The following is a 21044-nucleotide window of genomic DNA, read 5'->3' on the forward strand; positions in this document are numbered from 1 at the left end:
TCTGTCTTTGCATGCAGGGGAACTTCCTAACTCACCAAGGGTTTGAAATCCATTAGCTAGTCAAAGCTGTTTCTGAGGTGTGGCTGGTGTCGCATGGACAGTTTCTAGGAGCCACAGGTGAGAGCTGAGGACAAGGTGGGGACCAAAGGTGGACAAACTACCCCAGAAGGAGCACAATATGCCCCCCACCAGAGGTACTACCCCCTCCCCTAACAGCTCATACACTCCCGATTATATACACCCTGACCTTATATAATCTTTACTTAAAGCCGTAACACTCAAATTAGGCACCATGCAGATTTCTGTGATTCTTTCTGCCATAGTTTAGGGTTCAAAAAACAAAAACAAAAAGACTGGGCTGCTCCCTCCACCTCACAGGACTCCCTGTGTCTTCTCCCCATGGATGAAAACACAGGTTGATGAGTTTGAATGGGAAAATGACCAGAGGAGACAAACTTCAGCAAACTTCTTGTCTTCCTATTCAGACCTGCAGCCAGTTCAGCCTCCTTTGGGCTGAGGACAGAGTGGAAAAAAGAATCATGGGACTTCTGCGAGAAATGCATGTTGTGCCTGAGCTAGCAGTCATCCACTTATATTGACCTTAATGCAGCTGGGCATTTTCTTATGAAGTACTTGTACGTAGTAAGAAGACAGTAGGTAGTCACTTATTATCAGCATATGGTTATTAACTATTTGGGGCATGGAATGCATTATATATAACGAAATGATGTCCATTAATTCGGGAAAGCAAAGAATAAGAAAGGGTTGCAGTTGTTGGGAAAATGGAAAGTGTATCATGCCTGTGTGCCCATAGTAGATCCTTCACCAGCTTTTGATTCCTTGTAAGGGCAAAGAAATAGTGCTTGCCTTGTGCCTATGTTTAATTCATTTGTAAGCGGGGGGGGGGGGGAGGGGGGCTCTCAGTTATAGTACATATCCTGGTGGCTCCTCCAACTTGACTGTTTGTCTTAGTGGAACTGAAACAGGAACATAATTTTATTAGACAGCACTGACATTTTTTTAAAGAAACAAAACACGTTTCTGGCCCTCTCATTGCTTAGCAAAGTTTAAAGGAGTACATTAACTGCATAGTACTGTTTGGTTAAAATAAAATCAAGATTAGAACAACTCAAAATGTAGGTGTAAGTTCTGGCACAAACATCCAGGTTGTACGAGTCAAACTGACCCCTATTATAATCTTAGAAAGAAAAGAAACTTTGCTACACCCATTCAGCTTGCCAGGGTGTTATGCCTTCATTCTTTTTTTCCTAAAGTGTCACAAACCTGTGTTCTGTTTAAGTCATCTGCTCTTCATTTTACAGATGGAGAATGCAGGGCCCAAGAGAATCGGCCAAGTGTTAAGCAGTGGAGTTTGGGAATTCAGGGCCAGTCCCAACATCCAGTGAAACCATCACCACAGACTTACCACCCATTGTCACTTTTCCAGTTTTCTTTCTGAACCCTCAACTTCCTGCCATCAGAAACATGTGACACGCGGCTTCTTCTCTGCCTACAGAACCAAGGCATAATGAGAATTGTTCCACAAGTTTCTCACGATGCACAAACAGCCCCACCAAGCCATACGTGGAGAGAGGAACATCGCTTTATTAATAACAAACTCTTGGGAGAGCTGACCGCCGGAGAACTAATTTCTCACAAGACTAAACTCATACAGAATAAGAAATGCAAAATGAAACAATAAAGTCAAGGAAAGGTCTATTGCAACTTGGGACCTCAGTGTGGCATCAGAGTTTAAGGCTTTGAGGGCAAAATGAAGAGGTGAAGCGTGTTTGGTAACCCTAAAGTTGCAGCGATGGGTTGGCTACTCACTACATAGCACTCCTTAGACACATTCTAGTACAGTACAGATCATGAGGGGTGAGCCAGAAAAAACGCTTTAGAAAAAGAACAGTCAAAACGCAATGTGGTTGTACAAACTTCACTCAAATCATTTCCCACAGCCTCTCTTCTTCTTCTTACAAATCCAACCCTCACTCTTAATTTAATTATCAAGTGCTTATTCATTTGCCCGGAGTGTGATCCAGGATTTAGTGCACACAGGAAAAAAGCAGAGTTAAATTGTAAACACACACACACACCAGCTTGCACACACACACACACATACTGAGACGTAACATTCTCTTGCTACCTGAATCAGAGATGAACTGAAAATGTTTGGCAACCTTGAAGCCTATGAAAGTGGGAGTCTAGAGGAACAGCTAATTAAGACGCTGCTGTGCCCCGCTCCTTCCCCAAACTGTGAAAGATTCTCTTAAGCATTAGTGTGGGGAGTTTCTGCATACAAACTGACTCCCTTTATCCAATAGATGTTAGTTGGGAAGTGATTTGTGTCAATGTATGGAGATCAACTCCTTCTCCCTTTCCTCACCCCAGTCCATGCATGCCAGATCTCTTTTTCTTCCACCTTCCTCGCTGTTTTATCTCCCGATAGGGGCAGAACAGTGGAGGCAAAGGAGATAACAAGTTCTGGGAGTTCAGACCCATACAGCTGTGTTAAAATCAAACCCTGACTGAGTGTGTTCTATTGTGTTGTGGATCTTCTTGGTGCAATGTTTGGCCTTGGCCTTGCCTGTTTCCTTCTTTTGGCACCTTTCTGCTTTGTCGTGTGAGTTTGCTATGTTCCCATGGACCGGGAAGTAAAAGGTCCCTTTCTGTTTGCTTGCCTTTTTGGGCCTCTTTAAGATTTCGGCCTCTTTATCTTCTGTCGGCAGCCAGCAAGGCTTCTCCTTCAGCAACCTGTCTCGATCTGGCCGGACGCTCCTTAAGAACTTCTTAAAGATATTGGCTGTGAGGGAGAACTTCCTGCAAAACTCCTGGGACCTGCTGCTTGACAGGGTTGTCTCATTCTTCTCCACCTTTTTGTCTATCTCAGGCAAATCCAACCAGTTTCCAACCAAATCAGCAAAGATGTTGTCGCCCAAGATGAGAGGCTGTCGATTCCTGCTCTGAGACATTAGGGAGGAAGTCCAGTCATTAGTCTCATCAGAGAACTGACATTCCCTGCACCCCGATCTACTCTCAGACCAGCTGTTTGTGTCTTGGGAAAACCAGCTTCTCGTCATGTGCTCACTGGACGACTCAAACGTCCTCGGAGAATGGTACTCTGCCGTGCTCACTGTTGATGAATGTCCGCTCGCATGATAGTAGTCCTCACTGCTTATGCTGTTAAGGGAAGAAGCCATGTGCCCATGGCTACTGTCTGGCAAAGTAATGTGGTGAAGCGGGCTGGTGGATTGTGACCCCTGAGTAGAGCACGAAAAGGCTGAGGAACTGCAGTCCTGCAAGTAGCTTCTTCCCAGCAGCTTCTCGCCCTGTCTGCTGGCTTCACACCTTGCCCTTGGTGCCTCCTTATTGTTTTGACAATATTGGTGCTGGCCAATTCCTGGAACCTGGCTTGGATTGCTTGAGATCTCCAGCTGTTCCAAAGCTGTCTGGACCTGGAGGAGTTTCAGCTCCTGCAGAGCACCCATCATGCAGTTCATCTGTTCATGTAGCCCGTCCCCAACCTCCTTCATGGAAAGCTGTTAGGAGAGGGGGGAGAAAAAGAGGATTTCAGATTAGTGCAGAAGAAGCCAAATGACAACAGCAGGTCTCACTGAGACAACAGAGAAAGAGAAGTGAACTCTGTTCTCTTCCACTCGTCTGGCCTTATATAGAGATCTATAAATATCATGCATTACTAGGCTGGATTCTTTATATGTTTTCAGCAGGATACAGAACTGCAAAGAATTTGAAAGCTGTATAATCTGATCTGGTACAATTTTTATTCTATCATCTATCTATCTATCTATCTATCATCTATCTATCTATCTATCTATCTATCTATCTATCATCTATCTATCTATCATCTATCTATCTATCATCTATCTATCATCTATCTATCATCTATCTATCTATCATCTATCTATCATCTCCTATGTTTCAGCCAACCAGAATTTCATCAGTTTCTTTCTTCTTCAGTGTGCACAACAAACTACTTCAGTATTACAAGTCAGCTCCCTGGGCAATTCCCAGATAGTGAGTAAGTAGCACATAGTCCTCCACAGAGGTACTGTATGCCCATAATTTTTTTTTGCAGAACTGTGATCTTTCGTTTTGTATTTTTCTATGCTGCCCCAGGCTCCTTTTGGAGGAAGTGCAGGATATAAATTCAGTTTAAAAAAATAATAATCACATCATGCATGCAATCAAGCATCAAGATTCCTTATAAAAAATTAACCCTATTACCCTGAGAAAGTGGCCTAATTCTTACAAACAGCAGATGAAGTGGCAAATCTGGCTATGGGCAGTACCATTTCAAACTGTGGGCAGGGGCTCCCATGATTATATTCTCCATACAAAAAAAATCCATGCACAAAGGCGGCTAGTATGTCAGGAGGAAGACATGATGTGCAAAGTTCTGCATCTAAAGCGAATGTTTTTGTACGGAAGAACATTCAGTGATCTGAGCCTGTACCATAAATGTGAAATGGTGCAGTCCAGATACAGACTTACCACCTTATCTGCTGTTTGCAGAAACGCAAGTCATAGCTTCATATACTTCTAAGAAATGACAAAAATATATTATCAATGACAGTGATTATTATGATAATCATCACCAGTAAAGGGGATTATTACTTTAAACATGCACACAAGTTTATAAACTTAAACAAAAAAAGAGGGGAGGGGTCCCCCCACCCTCTCCTGGGTTGCTTCCAGACTAGACCTATCATTAGCACGGATTTCTTGCTACCTTCCTGCCATGCTAAACACGCCGGCTATTTTCTGCAGCTTCTAAATTCTCCACTCTGCCCTTTCACTGCACGCTTTCCCTTACAGAGGAACCAGATCTGATTCCCAACGCGGCATCATAAAACAAACAGCTGCCTGCCACTATACCCTCTTTTTCTATCTTGCACAGAGCTGCAGGAGAGAAGCTGGAACTCTTTTCAACCCGTTTCACGGGTGAACCTGCATCTACATGTCTGTTATCACCATGTGTTGTTCAAAAACTCACTGCATTTTCTTTAAGTGGGTTTTTTTTGGGGGGGGCTCTCTTGCTCTGCAGCTGCCCCTTTAACACCCATGCGCAAGGCTGGCAGACACATTGCCAGGCATTATCTGCCATCATTTCACTACATTAGCTCTGCTGCCTGCCAGTTCGGCTGTTTCCTTGGGAGCAGAGAATGCAAGATCTCGTCAGGATCAGAGAGGCTCGTACCGTGCTGAAACCGCTAAACGTACCCAGAAGCATGCAAGTGCCTCTCCAATAACTAAGGCTCAAAACTGGACCTAGAGAGGCAGCTGAAGAAGAAGCAAGAAACCCAGCTGCCTGCCAGCATATCAGAGCAAGGAGCTGCCAGGCTGAGAGGATGCTTCTCCTAACTTCTGATTAAATTTTAAAAGCCCTCTCCTTCTTGGCTAGCTCATAGCCAAAGCTGCAAAAAGCTCTGCCGACTTTCTACGCAAGTGATAAGCGTGTTCCTAGAAAAGAAAGAGCTCTTCTGTTACCCACATGCAGAACCTCCTGGGAGCCCATCTGTTCTCTAAGCCTCAGAGAAAACTATCACCTTACCTCTTTCCAGATTTGCTGTAATGCCTCTCGTCCTAACCTTTTCCTGCCTTATTAAGGGAAGCCCCCTTTTATCTGGGGCTTTGCAAAGCTGACTTTGGAAACAGCTTGGCCCCTCATTGGACACTTCCCATCAAATCCCCTCGCAGGCCAAGGGGTGTAATCAAGCAACGAGGAGTGACAATGGGTCCTGCAGTAATGACTGGGGCTGACAGGGGAAGCCGGCATATGCTGGATGGCTGTGCTGTTCACTTCATTGATTCAATTAACTCCCTCGTTTTTTGGAGGGGGGAAGGAAGGAGGGGTATCGTCACAAAGCACGCCTCATGTGACAAGGACCTATTAGGAATTATTAATATTTCAGGCGCGCTCATTCCCAGCGTCTGTCTCAAGAGAGGGAGATGATAACAAAGGAGCATAAGGGTTGAGTCCAATGGTCCAGATTTGGAACTCTCCCTACTATGGCGTGAGCTTAATTCCTAGCCAGGAAACATTTCTCTCCTTTCATTTTTTCCAAATTCCAGTGGCAAAATATATACCCAAATTTTACTTCTACCCCATTCAGCTAAAATATCTTAAATAACCAGGCTGGGAACAAAGCCTTTCATTGGAGGTCTTGGGCAACCATTGTCGGTCACGTCAAATGGTCCTGAGCATGACTGACGACTGATTGGGCTCAGTAGAAAGAACTTGTCTAAGAACTATTTGGGTTTTCTTTTATGGGCACACTGAGATGGATACACACCCACAGTGGGGTTTTTCGGGGGGCTCTCAAGGGTATGCAGTACCGGCACCTGTTTTTCATTGTTAAAAAGTGTGGCACTTACTATAACAACTTCATGGCGAGTACCAGCACCTATTTTTCTAGGGGGGAGGCACAGTGTGTGTGTGTGTGTGTGTGTGTGTGTGTGTGTGTGTGTGTGTGCATGCGCGCACACACATACAAACACACACACAGACTGGATCTAGCAGTTCCAAAAGGGGGCACTGAGTTTTGCAAACATTTTCACACACACCCTTCCAAACGAAGTGCATAGTTTTTGGGTAACTGTGCTAAGGATGCTCAGAGAGAAGACATGCCATTGTGCACCTGCAGCACAACAACTGGACACCTTCATCTGCCCCAGCTGCAACAAAACATGCCTCTCCTGTATCGGTCTCTACAGCCACAGTAGGTGCTATAACCTTCCAACAGTTTGACTTCACCCCCCAAAGGCGCAATCCTTTATTGTCTCCTGAGACAGACGGATGCCAGCTTTATAGTTCCACTCTGATGTTATGATTTATTTATTTATTTTAAAAAACCTAACTTCAAACTTCACTTGCATTTTGGCATAAATCCTCAGAGAGCGAGCCTGATGCTGCTGGAGGTGCTTTTAGCAGAAGTTATGCAAGGCTTGTTACATAAGGCATCCCACAGCAAAATGTCTTAAAGCACTGGAGATTCTGTGTGCCATTTTGAGGCAGGGTGTGCTGTGAAGTGAGCTAAAGCATCTCAGTTAAAGCTGCAAGGGAACTCAAAATAATGGCTAATTAACAACGGATCCCTAAACATGTCTTATTCATTGTTATGCACTTTTAACTAGCTGACTCCAGGAGTAATTGCTTCCAGCTGTTAAGATGAGACATTTAGGACCAGGATTTGGAGGCTCATCTCTTTGCCACAATCCTCCCTGCTTCTCACCATCTCATAAAGCCCAAGGAATGCGGAAGTTACTGCTCCTTTTCCTCGTTCTTCTCACTGCTTTTTTGCAAATCTGTCCACTTCTGCTTCTTTCCGTTTCTCATTTCCCCCCATCTTAAGTTCAGTTCCCCACATTCCAACATCAGTGTGTGGATTTTTTGAAACAAAAACCCTAATAAGTTCAGAAGAGAGTTTGGATTTTATATCCCGCTTTATCACTACCCTAAGGAGTCTCAAAGCGGCTGACATTCTCCTTTCTCTTCCTCCCCCAAAACAAACACTCTGTGAGGTGAGTGGGGCTGAGAGACTTCAAAGAAGTGTGACTGGCCCAAGGTCACCCAGCAGCTGCATGTGAAGGAGCAGGGAATCGAACCCGGTTCACCAGATTACGAGTCCACCGCTCTTAACCACTACACCACACTGGAGCCTGCTGGATCAGGCCAATGGTCCATCTAGTCCAACAAAGTGGGTTCTCCTTCATGGAGAGCACGTGTTGCGATGGGAGCAACCATGACACCCCCTGTTGTTTGGTGGGTTAGTTTGGATGGCCACAAATTTGATTGGGCACCCCCAATGTTGCTGGGGGAAATTGATGGTTGCAATTTTATTTGATTGATGGGGGTGCCATATAGGTCCCTGTGCAGAGTGTTGAGCTTCTTCTTTTCGCTGCGCACATCGGATTACCCGCCCACCCTCCCTTTATTTAGGGTTTGTTTGCGCTGACCTTGCTATGCCTGTCATGGGGTCGTTTGCTTTGGAGCAGGGGCCTGGTAGGAATTTTACCATTTGGCTGATTGGCTGGTGCCATTTGGGTTTTGCCTACTGCACAACTTGTAAGTTGCGGTTAGGCATTGGTTAATTTTTTGGTTGGTGGAGGGGATGAGGTTGGCTGTGCCTGCCCCTTCAATGCTGCTGCTGCAAGGGTATTCCGTTAAAGGAATCCAGAAGCTTGCCATGCTTTTGTCCGTATCCTTGACAAAGGGCTATGGCCACGCAAGAGCCCCAGGAAGCATTTGGGGAGAGGTGTGAGCACCCAGCTTTATTCAATCCCCAAAATTGTTTACCCTTACTGACTTCCGCATGGGTGTGGTTGTCAGTTCTGTTCCTACCTCCTAGTGGGAACAGATAGTCGCTAACCAATGCCTAAGCAACCACTCACATACTGTAATTCAATAAAGTTGTGGCCAAAATTATGCCAAAAACCAAAACAAAAATGATGTGTGAACCCTGTTTTTATTCAGGGGTGTCTTGGGGGTCCTTGACACGCAACCTGTTCTCACAGAGACCAACCAAATGCCTTTGGGAAGCCTGTGCACTGTGTGAATGCAGCCCTGAGACGATTGAGTCCAAGTGTTGTTTTTTGTTTGAGAGTTGGGATTTGGATGCTAGAAACAGTCCATGGCCTTTCTGCTATCTTGTTTTGCCCCTTGCTGCCCTGATCTGACCCTATTGCACAGCCTGACAGTGAGATCCAAAGACATTGGGCTGCAGACAGAAACTGAAAGCCCTGGGACCGTTTCTTCTACAACATCTTAGTGGTCATCTAAGGCAGAATCCATACTTGTGTTGTTCTCACTACCAACTTCTGTAGCCCAGGCCTGAATGCAAAGGTCATAATTAATTGAAGAGCTGGCATTTTTTATTTAGGTGAGCTTTATATAATCAGACACAATAGTTACATAAAGTGACCCGAAGATAAACTTCTCATCAAGCCAACTGACAGGTATATAGAGTGGCATCTCCTGAAAAATTTAACGGATTTACTTAACTAAAGGAATTTTCCTGTGCTACTTGCTCTGAAAATCTTACACATGGGAAATGTAAGAACCCTATATTCCATATGCTAGCTAAATATCTTTTGCAGGAACAAAACAAAGTTACAAAAGCAAAGACATAGAATATTCAGTTCTATACTCCTAAGGTCTATGCTAGTTTTAGGCGAGTCCTGGCCCATTTTGTTCCCAGTTGTGTAATTTTCTGAGGATGAGACCTGAGGCTACACAAACTGCAGAATGGCAATGGACTTAGATATTTGTGTATATAGGAAGAAAGTAGTTTCTACTTAAAAGTTGTTTTTCAGTTGACAAAAAAACCCCAAAACATTTTTCTTGCCTGTTGTTAGCTCTATTGATTTTGATTTACTTTCAGCTAAAAACCAGAGAAAAGGCACACAAATATGCTAAGCTTTTTTTTTTAATAGCTTACCATAAGGTTTTTTTGTTTTGTTTGCTTGGCAGCACTCAGTAGTCTTGTAAATGTTTACTGCTTCAACTTTTGATTCACCTTACAACTGTATAAACAAGTTATAGGTTGAGATGAATTCAGGCTCTGGTTTTGAGGTTCTCACGATAAATGGCTGTATCTAAACTGCTTTGCAAATTAATTCCATGAATTTTATGCTATGTATACTTACAAATCAAATAGGCTGTATCCAAAGCAATTGTGTTTTTGCACGACTGTAGCAATGAATTCTGCTTTGTGCAACCTAACTTCAGAAGAAATGGGAAAGGCAGGAAATGCAAAGGAAATAAAAAGGGAAGAGCTCAAGAGGATGTCATAGTGGAATTAGATGGCAGAGGTAGCCAATACAGTGCCCTTCAAATGTTGTTGGACAGCTCCCATCATCCATGAAGATCAGCCATACTTGCTGGGGTTGATGGGTGTTGAAGTCAAACAACATCTGGAGGACACCAGGTTGGTTACCCCGGCAAAGCCTGCACTTGAATATGCAGATATTATCCCATGCCTCCAGAATCAGGTGGGCCTATATTAATCTCAATGTAATATTTATTTAAACAAAACAAAACATGTCCTTTCTGAAGACATAAACACAACTAAGGTTAACATCTTGGTCCATTTCAATTGTCTTTTCCCACCTTAACCAACCACTTCAAGTCTTTGGAAATGAGCATAAAAGAGAATCTCATTTGAAACACTTGGTGTCTTATCTCTCTGCCGATCTATTTGTTTTTGTAAGAGAGCCAGCGTTTGCAATGCTTCCCTGGAATTCAGTGTCAGTCAATCCCCTTGAGACAAATTTGTTTTTGTTTCCAGCTTGTCACCACATCTGTGCTGCCCAGGACCGTGGTAATATTTTGGTACAGATGGAGGAAAAGAGGGATAACACGGCCCAGCTGAACTAGAAGCCAGAAGAAGCTTCTCATAATTGGAAGGAAGACAGATGTCCAGCCCCTGGATGAAAGAGGTGTTGTGAGAGGAAGTTATTGTTAAGTGAAACCCTGGGAACAGGAAAAGGGGGATTGCCATGGCAGCTTTTAATAAAGAGGGGGAGGAAACAGAACCCTCAGCGAACAATATTTGGATTATTCCAAAAGGATGCTATAATCAGCACAAAAGGATTTTACAGAAATGACATCAATTCCATGGGGGTGATGTTTCTTGGCAGTGGCGGGGTGGTGCTGCTGCATGGATAAAGTAATTGATGCAGGTGCTGCACTCAAGCAAATCTTCCAGTGAAGAAGTATGTATATTGGAATTTGCTAGTAGAAGACAAAAATTAAGAAAACAAAATGCACAATCCACTGAGACGTATTTCTGCATCAGCCAGCCCCTTTGAAATGAAAAAAACGAAGAGAAACATGTCTGAGGACCACCTTGATGATGAGCCTACCCACTCTCTGCACTGGTTTGGTGCGTTGTAAGTGCAAATGCAATATCAACAAAAACATGGACATCAGACTTGAAGCTGGGTGTTCTCAACTCTGACCCACTCGTCATCTATTAGCCTAGTCCACCACTCGGGTTCATTCTAGAGGTCATGGAGAAACTATACTTTGACCGTTGTGACTATGCTATGGACCCACTCACATCCTCCTTCCCCACATGTGTTTGGATTCCCTCTCGCTTCCTGGATTGTTATAGCTATAGCTATAGCTTGTAAAGGTAAAGGTACCCCTGCCCGTACGGGCCAGTCTTGACAGACTCTAGGGTTGTGCGCCCATCTCACTCAAGAGGCCGGGGGCCAGCGCTGTCCGGAGACACTTCCGGGTCACGTGGCCAGCGTGACATCGCTGCTCTGGCGAGCCAGAGCCGCACACGGAAACGCCGTTTACCTTCCCGCTAGTAAGCGGTCCCTATTTATCTACTTGCACCTGGAGGTGCTTTCGAACTGCTAGGTTGGCAGGCGCTGGGACCGAGCGACGGGAGCGCACCCCGCCACGGGGATTCGAACCTCCGACCTTTCGATCGGCAAGCCCTAGGCGCTGAGGCTTTTACCCACAGCGCCACCCGCGTCCCTGCTATAGCTTGTAGTTGCATTTAAATCAGGCAATCTTTGATTAATCTATGATTAATTTGGCTCCAGGCCAGAATTGGACCAGACAGCCCTACAAATTGAGGACTGCCTTTATACAATAGGAATGACCACCCTATTAGGGTTTTAGAATTACATGCAGTGAAAATTGTACACATTTTTAAAATAAAAAAGTATGATTCCTGATGCACATTTTTATCAGTTGAAAGGGATTTATTGAACTAACTGATGAAGTGCTGCAACTATATGTTTTAGTTAATTTCTAAACCTTTTAAAAGGCAAACATGCACACTTACACTCTTGGGTGCAGATCTGCAGATATCTGGAGGTGTTGAAGTCAGTGATGCTCTCACCCTGCAGCAAGGGTACCTCCTCATTATGTGTGATTAAGCTGATGAGTTGCTTCTGGGTTGCACTAGTGCTAGAAAGTCAGAACTTTCCCCCCTCTCACCTAAATTAATTCTACAATTAAGCTAAAAAATTGTGATGCAGCTCTATGCAGTCCCAGTTTTACATTTCCCCTGGCGTGGATTTACTGAGAAGTTATATCTTGCATGATTTGTGGAGTGTCAACAGAAAAGCTATTTCTTTAATGTGCGTCTCTCGAGTGACTCAGAGCTAACAACTAGTTTCAAACTGTTTGAGACTAAGTGTGTCTTGGGTAATTCTCTGTAGCTTTGTAACAGACCAAAGGGAATTTAGCCAAAGGGTGCTAATCCCATTTCCCTGCATGGTAATCCACCAGAGCTTTTACCTTTTAGTCATATGAGTCAAAGGTAGTTTAAGGTTGGCGCCACATGGATAAGCTACAAGCTGCATTTCCATGACCTAAGGAGGAATGGCGAAGGCAGGGTAGCTGACTCAGCTTTCTTCCTGGCCTTATCCAGACCTTATCTGACTAAGTATGCAAAGCTACTCCCTATCAACCCTTCTCAATGTCTGATACAATTGCCCCTAAGCACACACTAACAAGCAACAATTATCAACTTGTCTAGGTTTCCTGTTCATGGTTTCCAGTATGATACTGCATTCCACTCCCTGTCTCTCTTTCCAGGGTTGCCTCAGAAGAGGAGGAGTATCAGCACAAGGCTATCTGAATTTTATGAATAAAGAGTAGTGTGGAGTACTCCTGTTAAAAGTTTCAGGTAGCCATGCCCTTTCCAGTATCCTTCATTCCATTTCCTCTCCCCATCAATTTTTCATTCCATCCAAAGCAGTCAGCATTCCATACAACTGAGCATGCTTAGTTCGTAAGCTGCATTGACACCTTCTCCTAACCTCCCTGAAGGTATTTTGGGTATGGGGTGGTGGGTCTACTTCTACAAACCTGGGTCTGCTGATCAGTTTCTCTTGTGAGCCGATGGTGGCATTTTGACTACATATTTGGCCACATTTGGTGAATGAATTATCTGCTAGTAGACAGGATGCCAATAAAGGAGAGTCAACTGTGAGGGAGAAAGAGGTAACTTTACAGGGTTGGTGGTCTAGAACAGAGAGCTGGGGGTGCTGGGAGCCCCAACATCTCCCCAAGGCAGAAGAACGCTGATCATACAGTTTAAAGAATCAGGTTGCGGGCAATGGCTGAGAATTCTGCCTGAGAGCTTGGACTGAACCTTCCTTGGCCATGCAAATCCCAATAACATACACAACATTCACACCATACAATTGAAAACAGAAATAAAACAATGGCAAACCATAAAAAATTGTAAAAGCTGAAATTAAACCAGACACGGTTTTGGGTGCTCTGAATAAGCCCTGCCCCCTCGTGATCTGAGCAAATCTCTATATGGCAAAAACATCCCTAGGGGGTCTCTAGAGACGGTCCAACAAACATTTCCGATGTACCGCTTCATAATCTAACACCACCCAAGCATAAAAATAAGCAATGGCGCATTTATGAACAGTAGCAAACCATTTCTCGCTGAGAGACATTAATCCAAGTGTTTTCAAGAGCAAAGGTCTTTGTGCATGTTATGTGAGGCTGCATCCACAAGGAAAGAAGCCATTGCCTCTCACTGATCCCATTCTGGGCTGTCAACTTGTGAACCCAATTGCTCTTCAGCTGTGAATTCTGCCAGCAGAGGCAGAGACGGTAATGGGAGGTCAATAGGATAATGCACATTACTATAGCTGCATTTACACACTATTGCCTTGGTGGCTAATTGAGTTAACATCTAAATCTTACTGGAACGCCACCCAGACAGCCTCTCCTCAGGAAGTGTATTTTTCGAGCATGTGAAGTGTACATACAAATTGCTACATGGAAGCCAGTGAGTGTCACAGAAGCCAGGAGGAGGCAGCTGGCATACAAATAAAGGAGCTACACTTTCTCCATCACAAGGAATGTTCTTCTGTTATACTGTGATGTACAGGGCAGGGGTGGGCAGAACACTGCCAAGCTCTTGGATTTTCAGTCTCACACCTTCCATCACTGTTTATTTTGATGCAAAATTTGAGCTAAATACAACTCTGGGTGAGAAGGACAAATCCTCACTCTCCAATGTTTTGTAGAGGGGGTGATTTTAAACACGCACACATGCACACAGCCTTCTGCAGCTGCATGTTTTCATTACCTCACTCTAGTTGTAGATTTGATCTGGCACAAGGGCTCTGATGTGGCACTGCTGGCACATTGAATGGCTTTACCTAAGGCAAGTGAACAGTCACTTCTGGATATGACTAATTCTGGGCTATCTACAGCCCATCGCAGAGGCAACAGCTTACTTTGCTGTGCTTAGGTCTTGAGATATCCTAAAACAAGGACAAGGAAAGGTTTTCAGACTTGAGGGCCGCATTCCCTTCTAAACAACCTTCTGGGGGCCACATGACATTGGTGGGTGGTGTCAGAGATAATAGTGAACAAAGCAATGCATGTGAATTTCACTTTTGCATACCAAGGCTAGCTTCTACACAAACCTCTCTATCCTTCATTTAGGGAAGCAAGATGCATTATTGACGTTCAAGGACACATTTCAGCCAGGCCAAAACTTTCAAGGAGGGTTCAAAGCAGGGTTAGTGAAGGGTGTGAGAGGGAAGGGTGTGAGGCTTGGGGAGAGATTTGAGGGCCAGATAGTGTGATTTGGAGGGTCACATTGAGTCCCTAGGCCTGAAGTTCCCTTCCCCTTCCCTTGCCTTACTTTCTCCATGGGCTGGATTGCCCTAACCAGCCCTGTGCTGTGCAAGGACTTCCAATTGTACCATGGAGTTTCCTCTCCTCCCTCAAAATTCACTTGGCATGGGGAGGGGGTGGATAATCACCAGAACAAAACGCAGGGATGTATTGTTCCATATCTGAGGCTGCAATACATGCACAGATATAATGTTCGGAAGAAGAGTGATGTTGACTTCCATCCTGGGATTCTGCCTACCACTTCCACCACCCACACTTGCTCCTGTCTAATCTTCCACTAGACCACTCCTTCCTATTTATTAACACCACAACTAGAGACATTGGCATACCCGTCTCTGATTCTGCCTCTGTACTAAACAGACAATAGCTGCTGCCCGTGGCATATTCATGACATTGTTTTTGGCTACAATTTTCAGAAGGGACTCCTAGGCTGTTGATGTCCAGATTGCACCTTATTCCTGCTCTGCGGTGTTGTATCAACAACAGATGGTGGGCCAACAGGTTATAGGCTAACCGACTTCTACAAGTCATAACCAAAAGTATATATAAAAATCATGTCCAAGAAATGCATAGTTTAGGATAACGTATAACCAGGAATACTTTAGGTTTCTCAGTGCCTATATGTGAAGGGGAAATACTTCTAATTTTGGTGTGGTTTGAAGTGGGGTGGAATCAGATTGATGTGGAAATGGCTGCAGAACACTTTGAATGAATACCCGTGGAACTGACTTGGATTAGAAACAGAGTGATCTGTCTATCCCTACACCTGTGACCAAGAATAGCAATAAGCACAAGATAGAGGCTACCTGTGTCTGAGTGCCTGACCTAGTTCAGAAAGATGATAATTGCATTTCCATGCCTTTCCTTTACCTGGAAGAGATGTGCCTTCAGTAAAAGGAATACACAGGAGATAGCACTATGTGTGTGGCATATTCCAAACCTTTCCCTTGCATGAACAGCCTTTTGTCTCTGAAAGATCATTTTTTATGCAGGCTCCTTGCAAGTAAGTGATACTATCTTTTTCAGAGCCCGTAGATTTATATCAACGCCCAGCTGTGCCTGAGGATGCTGGCAGACTAACAGCACTCATTCTGTGTCAAAATCACGAAAGATTACTATTTGCAAAAGCTGCTCTGGGTTATGCATCCATGGGTGCCTGTGTCTCCAGGTCTCCCCAGGCCTATGCTGATGTAGGTCTTTGCCACTTCAGTTGAACTGATGAACAGGAAATTGGAAAGATACTGTCTCCAGCTCCCTCCTGGTCATTTGTTTTCTTTATCTGTGAGGCTGAAGAGCGATTTATTCCCTTCAGAGATTTTAAATCCATGGCAAAATTTATGAGCCGGAAATTAGATGAGCAGGATTTTATGTTTGACTATACTCAGCTCTGCCATGGTGCTGCTGTCAGGTGAGTTTCAAATGGGATTCTTATATTACGTGAGTGCATATAGTGGCACTAGTGCAATGGGTTAGGGCAGGGATGGAGGGTCTGTGGCTCTTCAGATGTTTATTATGTCCATTTTTATTATTTTTATTTAGAAAATACTGTATCCTCCAGTTAATCAAATAATCCTTAAGTGGTGCACATAAAGCAATTTAAATCAATATAAAAATATAACCAGCAGAATTGAAACCAGGTATTGTAGATGTTCTGGACTCCCATGGCCAGCAATGATCAGGCACGGGAGGAAGTGGGGTCAAACATCTGGGGAGGGAGGTGTCCCACATTGCCCCTTCCTGCCCTCTGCTTCAGAGTCCTCTTTCCCCAGCCTCCACCCCTTTATATGCTCAATTCTCGCAAAAAATAGGCAGAATGGAACCATATTGAAGAACAGCACAGTTATCTCCCCATAACAGATTGCCTGTCATTTTGTGAGCCCATCAATAAAGTATATCACTGTGTGAAAAAATTACTTTTTTAGCTCTCCAATCTAGGTCCTTAATAAACAACATGTTTACCTGGAGATAATCTATTCTGCAGTTTATCTGCTTTTAATCTACATTTTAGAGGTATGGCCCCTGATCCAGATCGCACCATTTCTGATCAAAATAACGCTCCTGCCCCACAACCTGCTACTTTCTTCCAAAGGCCTTTGGGCTATAAAGCATTCTGGATTTTCCCCTTGGGCCATCCTATACATGTCTACTCAGAACTAAGCCCCACAGAGTTCAAAGGGACTGACTCCCAAGTAAGCAAGTACAGTCTTACCTTAGAAGTTGAGCAGCCTAGTTCTCGAATGTTTTGGCTCCCGAATGATCGAAACCCGGAAGTGACTGTTCCGGTTTTCAAACATTCTTTTGGAAGCCGAACGTCTGACGGGGCTTCCGTGGTTTCCGGTTGGCTGCAGGAGCTTCCTGCAGAATCAGAAGCCACGCTTTGGTTTTCAAACATTTTGGAAGTCGAACGGACTTCTGGAACAGATTCCGTTTGACTTCCAAGGTACGACTGTATAGGCTTGCAACCTTATAACTGGTTTTTAACCTGCTTAAAGCTATCTTAACGAAAGTAGCTTGGGTAGCTGTTTTTACTCCTCCTCTCCCCTTTTATTCTGCTTTTCAGTATTTTGGTTTTATTTGTTATTATTATTTTAAAATACTTATAGGAAGTGTTTATGATTAATGCTTACTTGAGGTGACTTACAGAAGAACAGATAAAGAGAGAATTCCAAGCAATAATAAAATGGGTGGCAAGGGCAAAACCTCCCATAAATCTCATAGTCATAAAGCCAGCACTAATAGACAGCAGTGTACGGCGCTCACCTGACCTCCCAACAACAGCCAGTGCTGCTTACTAGCAAGGGAGAGGGGGCAAGATAGTGGGGAGGTCAGAGCAGTGCAAATGCACCAGTAGGAGTGCCAGACTGACTCTGCCAGTGTGTTTGCATCACCCCTCCGCTCCCAGTAAGAAGCAGCACCCCAGGTGTCAGGAGGTCAGGTGAGTGTTGCTACCCCACCATGTTGCCTGCTATCGGTGATAAATACACATCCAACCCCACATGATAGGTTTTATTTTATTTTTTGCAAAACTATCTGTCTGAAGGACAGCGTGCAGAATTACTTGCGAATATGCCTGTGAAAATAATTTTTTTATTTTTTAAAAAAACTTATGTAATCAACACTCCCTCATTAGTCTATTTCCAAGCAAACACTAAGCCAGATTTTTTTTTTGAATGCAGCAAACAGTAGCACAGCTATTAATCTGCAGCAGTGTTATTCTGTCTGCACCTCCTCCTGCCCCAGGAAGAATATAGCATCCAGTTGGGAGACTGCAGGATTGCCAATGGAAAGTCACTTTTGGGAACCTGGTGCAGTGGCTAAAATGGACTGGTTGTCCATCCACTGGACTGCTGTCGATCTAGCTGTGCCCTTTCTAATGAATGAAGGTGCCAGCTGAGAGGATCACAAGTTTCAAGCGCTTGTATTTGGACAATTCAAATTATCTGAATGAAAGCCATCTGGAAAGAAATCTGAGTGCACCAGCGGTTATCAGCTTCCATGGGAAAACCCCCTACCCGGACACAAAAAGGTATTCCATTCATTCAGTTCACATTTATTTTAGGGTAGCTGTGATCATGCAGACGTTTGGCCAGGCTTTGACTGTGAGTTGATGGGAAGCCCAGTTCCAGCATATTTATATTCAGAGTGTATTTATACAAGCAATATTTCACACAGCTCAGCACATGTTGGCAAAACTGTGTATCAACAGATGCTGCCTCTCAGCCACTGATCTGCATAGACAATGACTGCTCATGGGACACTCAGAGATGCTGAACGCATTGCAAGGATGTCAGACCGAAATGTACCAGGCTTTGTTCAGGTAATTATGTTGCTCAAGAACAGCAACAGCAAATGTGGAGTAAGCTTAGGGACACTCACACATGCAGTTTGCTACTCCAGAGCACTGCTCCCCAAAAGCCACAGGTATGTGATCACGTGTGCAAAACACAATGTGTGAACCAGTAGCATAGATGCTCAGGAACAATTCCTATGGTTGTGGCAGCACTTCTGGAGTTACCGCATTCGTGGAAAGTGCTTACAGCTAGATCATGAGCTATGTTTCTGCATGCTTTCTTATGCATGGGAATTCTTGCATGGGCAGCAAACAGGTACCAAGATGCATGTAAGTTTCATAGCATGTATATACAGTTGGTGGTAAGAACATAGTCCAGCATTTGAGGTACGGAAGGCCTGTTTTACACTTAGCATGTCTCACTCAATAGGATAGCTGTTCCTAGCCCCCATGTGCATCTGTGGAGCACATATAAGTACACTTCCCCCCGTTCCACCCCTTTTACTGATGTGTTTAGTGATGTTTTCAGGTCACTTCTGGGTTCGGCACCAAGCACGATCACATATCATTCAGACATGCGTTAATCAGTTGTTTCCTGTACATAACTCTGTGCTCCATACCAGCAATTCCTCACAGGGGTGTGAGCTGTTGTTGTTATGATGGTGTTTATATTTATTTCATTTTGCTAATGAATCACTTCTTATGAGGCACCCTCCAAAGTGATTTACAATACAACAACATATATAAAAGTTACATACGGTATATAAAAACAGGTAAAACAGTTGCATATATAAAAGCTTGCACCTGGAATAAGAAGTCTGTTCTACAGGGTGCTTAGAGATCAGAAGTTCTAAACCATCACCAGCATGCTATGGAGCAACGATTTATGATCTGTGTCTGCTTATACATATGTGCAGGGTTTGGTTTGCACCTCAAAAAGAGTACTTTGGGGGGAAAAGAACCATGTGCCAGTTCTAGTTTGGATACGGAAAGCCTATTTCTTTTTTTGTTTCTTCTTTTTATGTTTAAATTTGTTCATATATTATTCAGCACCAGATTTAGGGCAGTGTGAGCAGTTCCCCTGCAAAGGCACTGAGTCATGGGGGTGCAAAATTGAGAAGATCCAGAACTGAGAAGATCCATTTTGGGGCACCAAATTTTGGCCTCACACATGCCGCCATATTACAACAGATTACTCAAGTCCATGCCTGTATTATTTCATCTATATCCCATCTTTCTTCCAAGGAGCTCAAGTTAATGAATCTCCTCCTCTGAAACTTTTCCTCACAGCAACCATGTCAAGGTACATTAGTCTGTGAGACAGCGATGGTCCCCAAACCATCCAGCGTGCTTCACATCGCTTAGTGGTGATCTGAACTCTGATCTCCCTGATCCTAGCCCAAAACAGTTCCCCATACTATGGTGAACCCAACAAGAAAAAGGAAGGAAGAAAACCTTAAGCTGAGGCTGGCACTAAAGTGAGCTTTTTGATAGAATTAATTTCTCACATTAAGCCCTAACAATGTACGTTGTCATGATTACCAGCATCTATAAAGCAATAGGTTGAAACAGTCATCAAACAAAGCCAAGCTAAGTTCCTATCCTGCTGGCTGTCATTATCTTTCCCCTCCCTTACATTACCAACCATTAACAAGATTTGCTTCCTTAAGTGGGCCAGCCTTACAAGACCTCGCTGCAATCTGACATTTATTCTGCTCCTCTTGACACAGAAAACAAGTGCTTGTTGTGTCTGCATATTGCAGATCAGCATTTTACTCAATGCAAACTGGGAGCGTAAAAATGAACTCCTACTTAAACTGTGAAGAATACCATGTTTATTGTCCTTATCTGAGGATATAAAAAAGGCTCCTTTTGGTTCTGCTGCATTAATAACTCAAGTCATAACCTGGCTGGTAATGAACTAAGTGGTGGAAAAAGTCAGGGTCAACAGATTCACTTCCCAGCCCCAATGCGTCCAGATGGTTCTAGCTATCTGTTAAATTGCTTGCCTTTCGGAAAAATGAAATTTCATCTGTTTTAATTCAAGAGAGTATTGATTTGAAATATTTCACATCAGGAGAATGTAGGATGGCTTCTGTTAGGGTAGTTCTCTTGTCCCAGCAAATTTACTTTATTGCTCAGTTAGATGGTATATGAGATCATAAAGATGTGAGCCCAAATCAATGCAGCACCTAAATCAAAGACCAAATCTAAAACCATTTACACATGTGCTAAGGCTGGAGAATACACCCGCAAGCCTTCATCAGGATGCTCAAAGTATAGCACAGGGCTGGGTCAGACTTCCAGAGCTCTGGCTTCACTAGAGAGCAAGAATTTGTCAAGTTTATGCCGTAAGTATATTTAAATAGCACCCTCCCAGCTTACATGCATTCTCCTTATGTGTGACCGCCTATTCATGAGGCACTGGGGAATAAATAAATAAACAGATTCATACCAAGAAATAGAATAATTGAATTGCAGAGTTGGAGGAGATCACAAGTGTCAACTAGTCCAACCCCCTGCAATATAGGGATCTCAGTGAAAGCATCCATGACAGATGGCCATCCAACCTCTGCAGGAGATGAAGAGTCCTTG

The 21044-nt window shown here is 43.8% G+C and overlaps 1 protein-coding gene across 2 annotated transcripts in view; it reads right to left on the reverse strand.

Moving 5' to 3' along the window:
* Positions 1-1585: 1585 nt before the first annotated feature.
* Positions 1586-21044, reverse strand: part of INKA2 (inka box actin regulator 2) — a 28170-nt gene continuing 8711 nt past the window's right edge. The window contains exons 1-2 of one of the 2 annotated variants that reach the window (XM_077929061.1): positions 5576-5658; positions 1586-3542 (exon numbers count right to left, since the gene is read on the reverse strand). In XM_077929061.1, coding sequence (XP_077785187.1) covers positions 2496-3536 — 1041 coding nt within the window. In that variant the 5' untranslated portion in view covers positions 3537-3542; positions 5576-5658 and the 3' untranslated portion in view covers positions 1586-2495. Of the gene's footprint in view, positions 3543-5575; positions 5659-21044 lie in introns of those variants that run through there. The other variant, XM_028734486.2, reaches the window with a different exon arrangement.

This window comes from Podarcis muralis, chromosome 5 (genome assembly GCF_964188315.1).
Source record: "Podarcis muralis chromosome 5, rPodMur119.hap1.1, whole genome shotgun sequence".
Taxonomy (NCBI): domain Eukaryota; kingdom Metazoa; phylum Chordata; class Lepidosauria; order Squamata; family Lacertidae; genus Podarcis; species Podarcis muralis.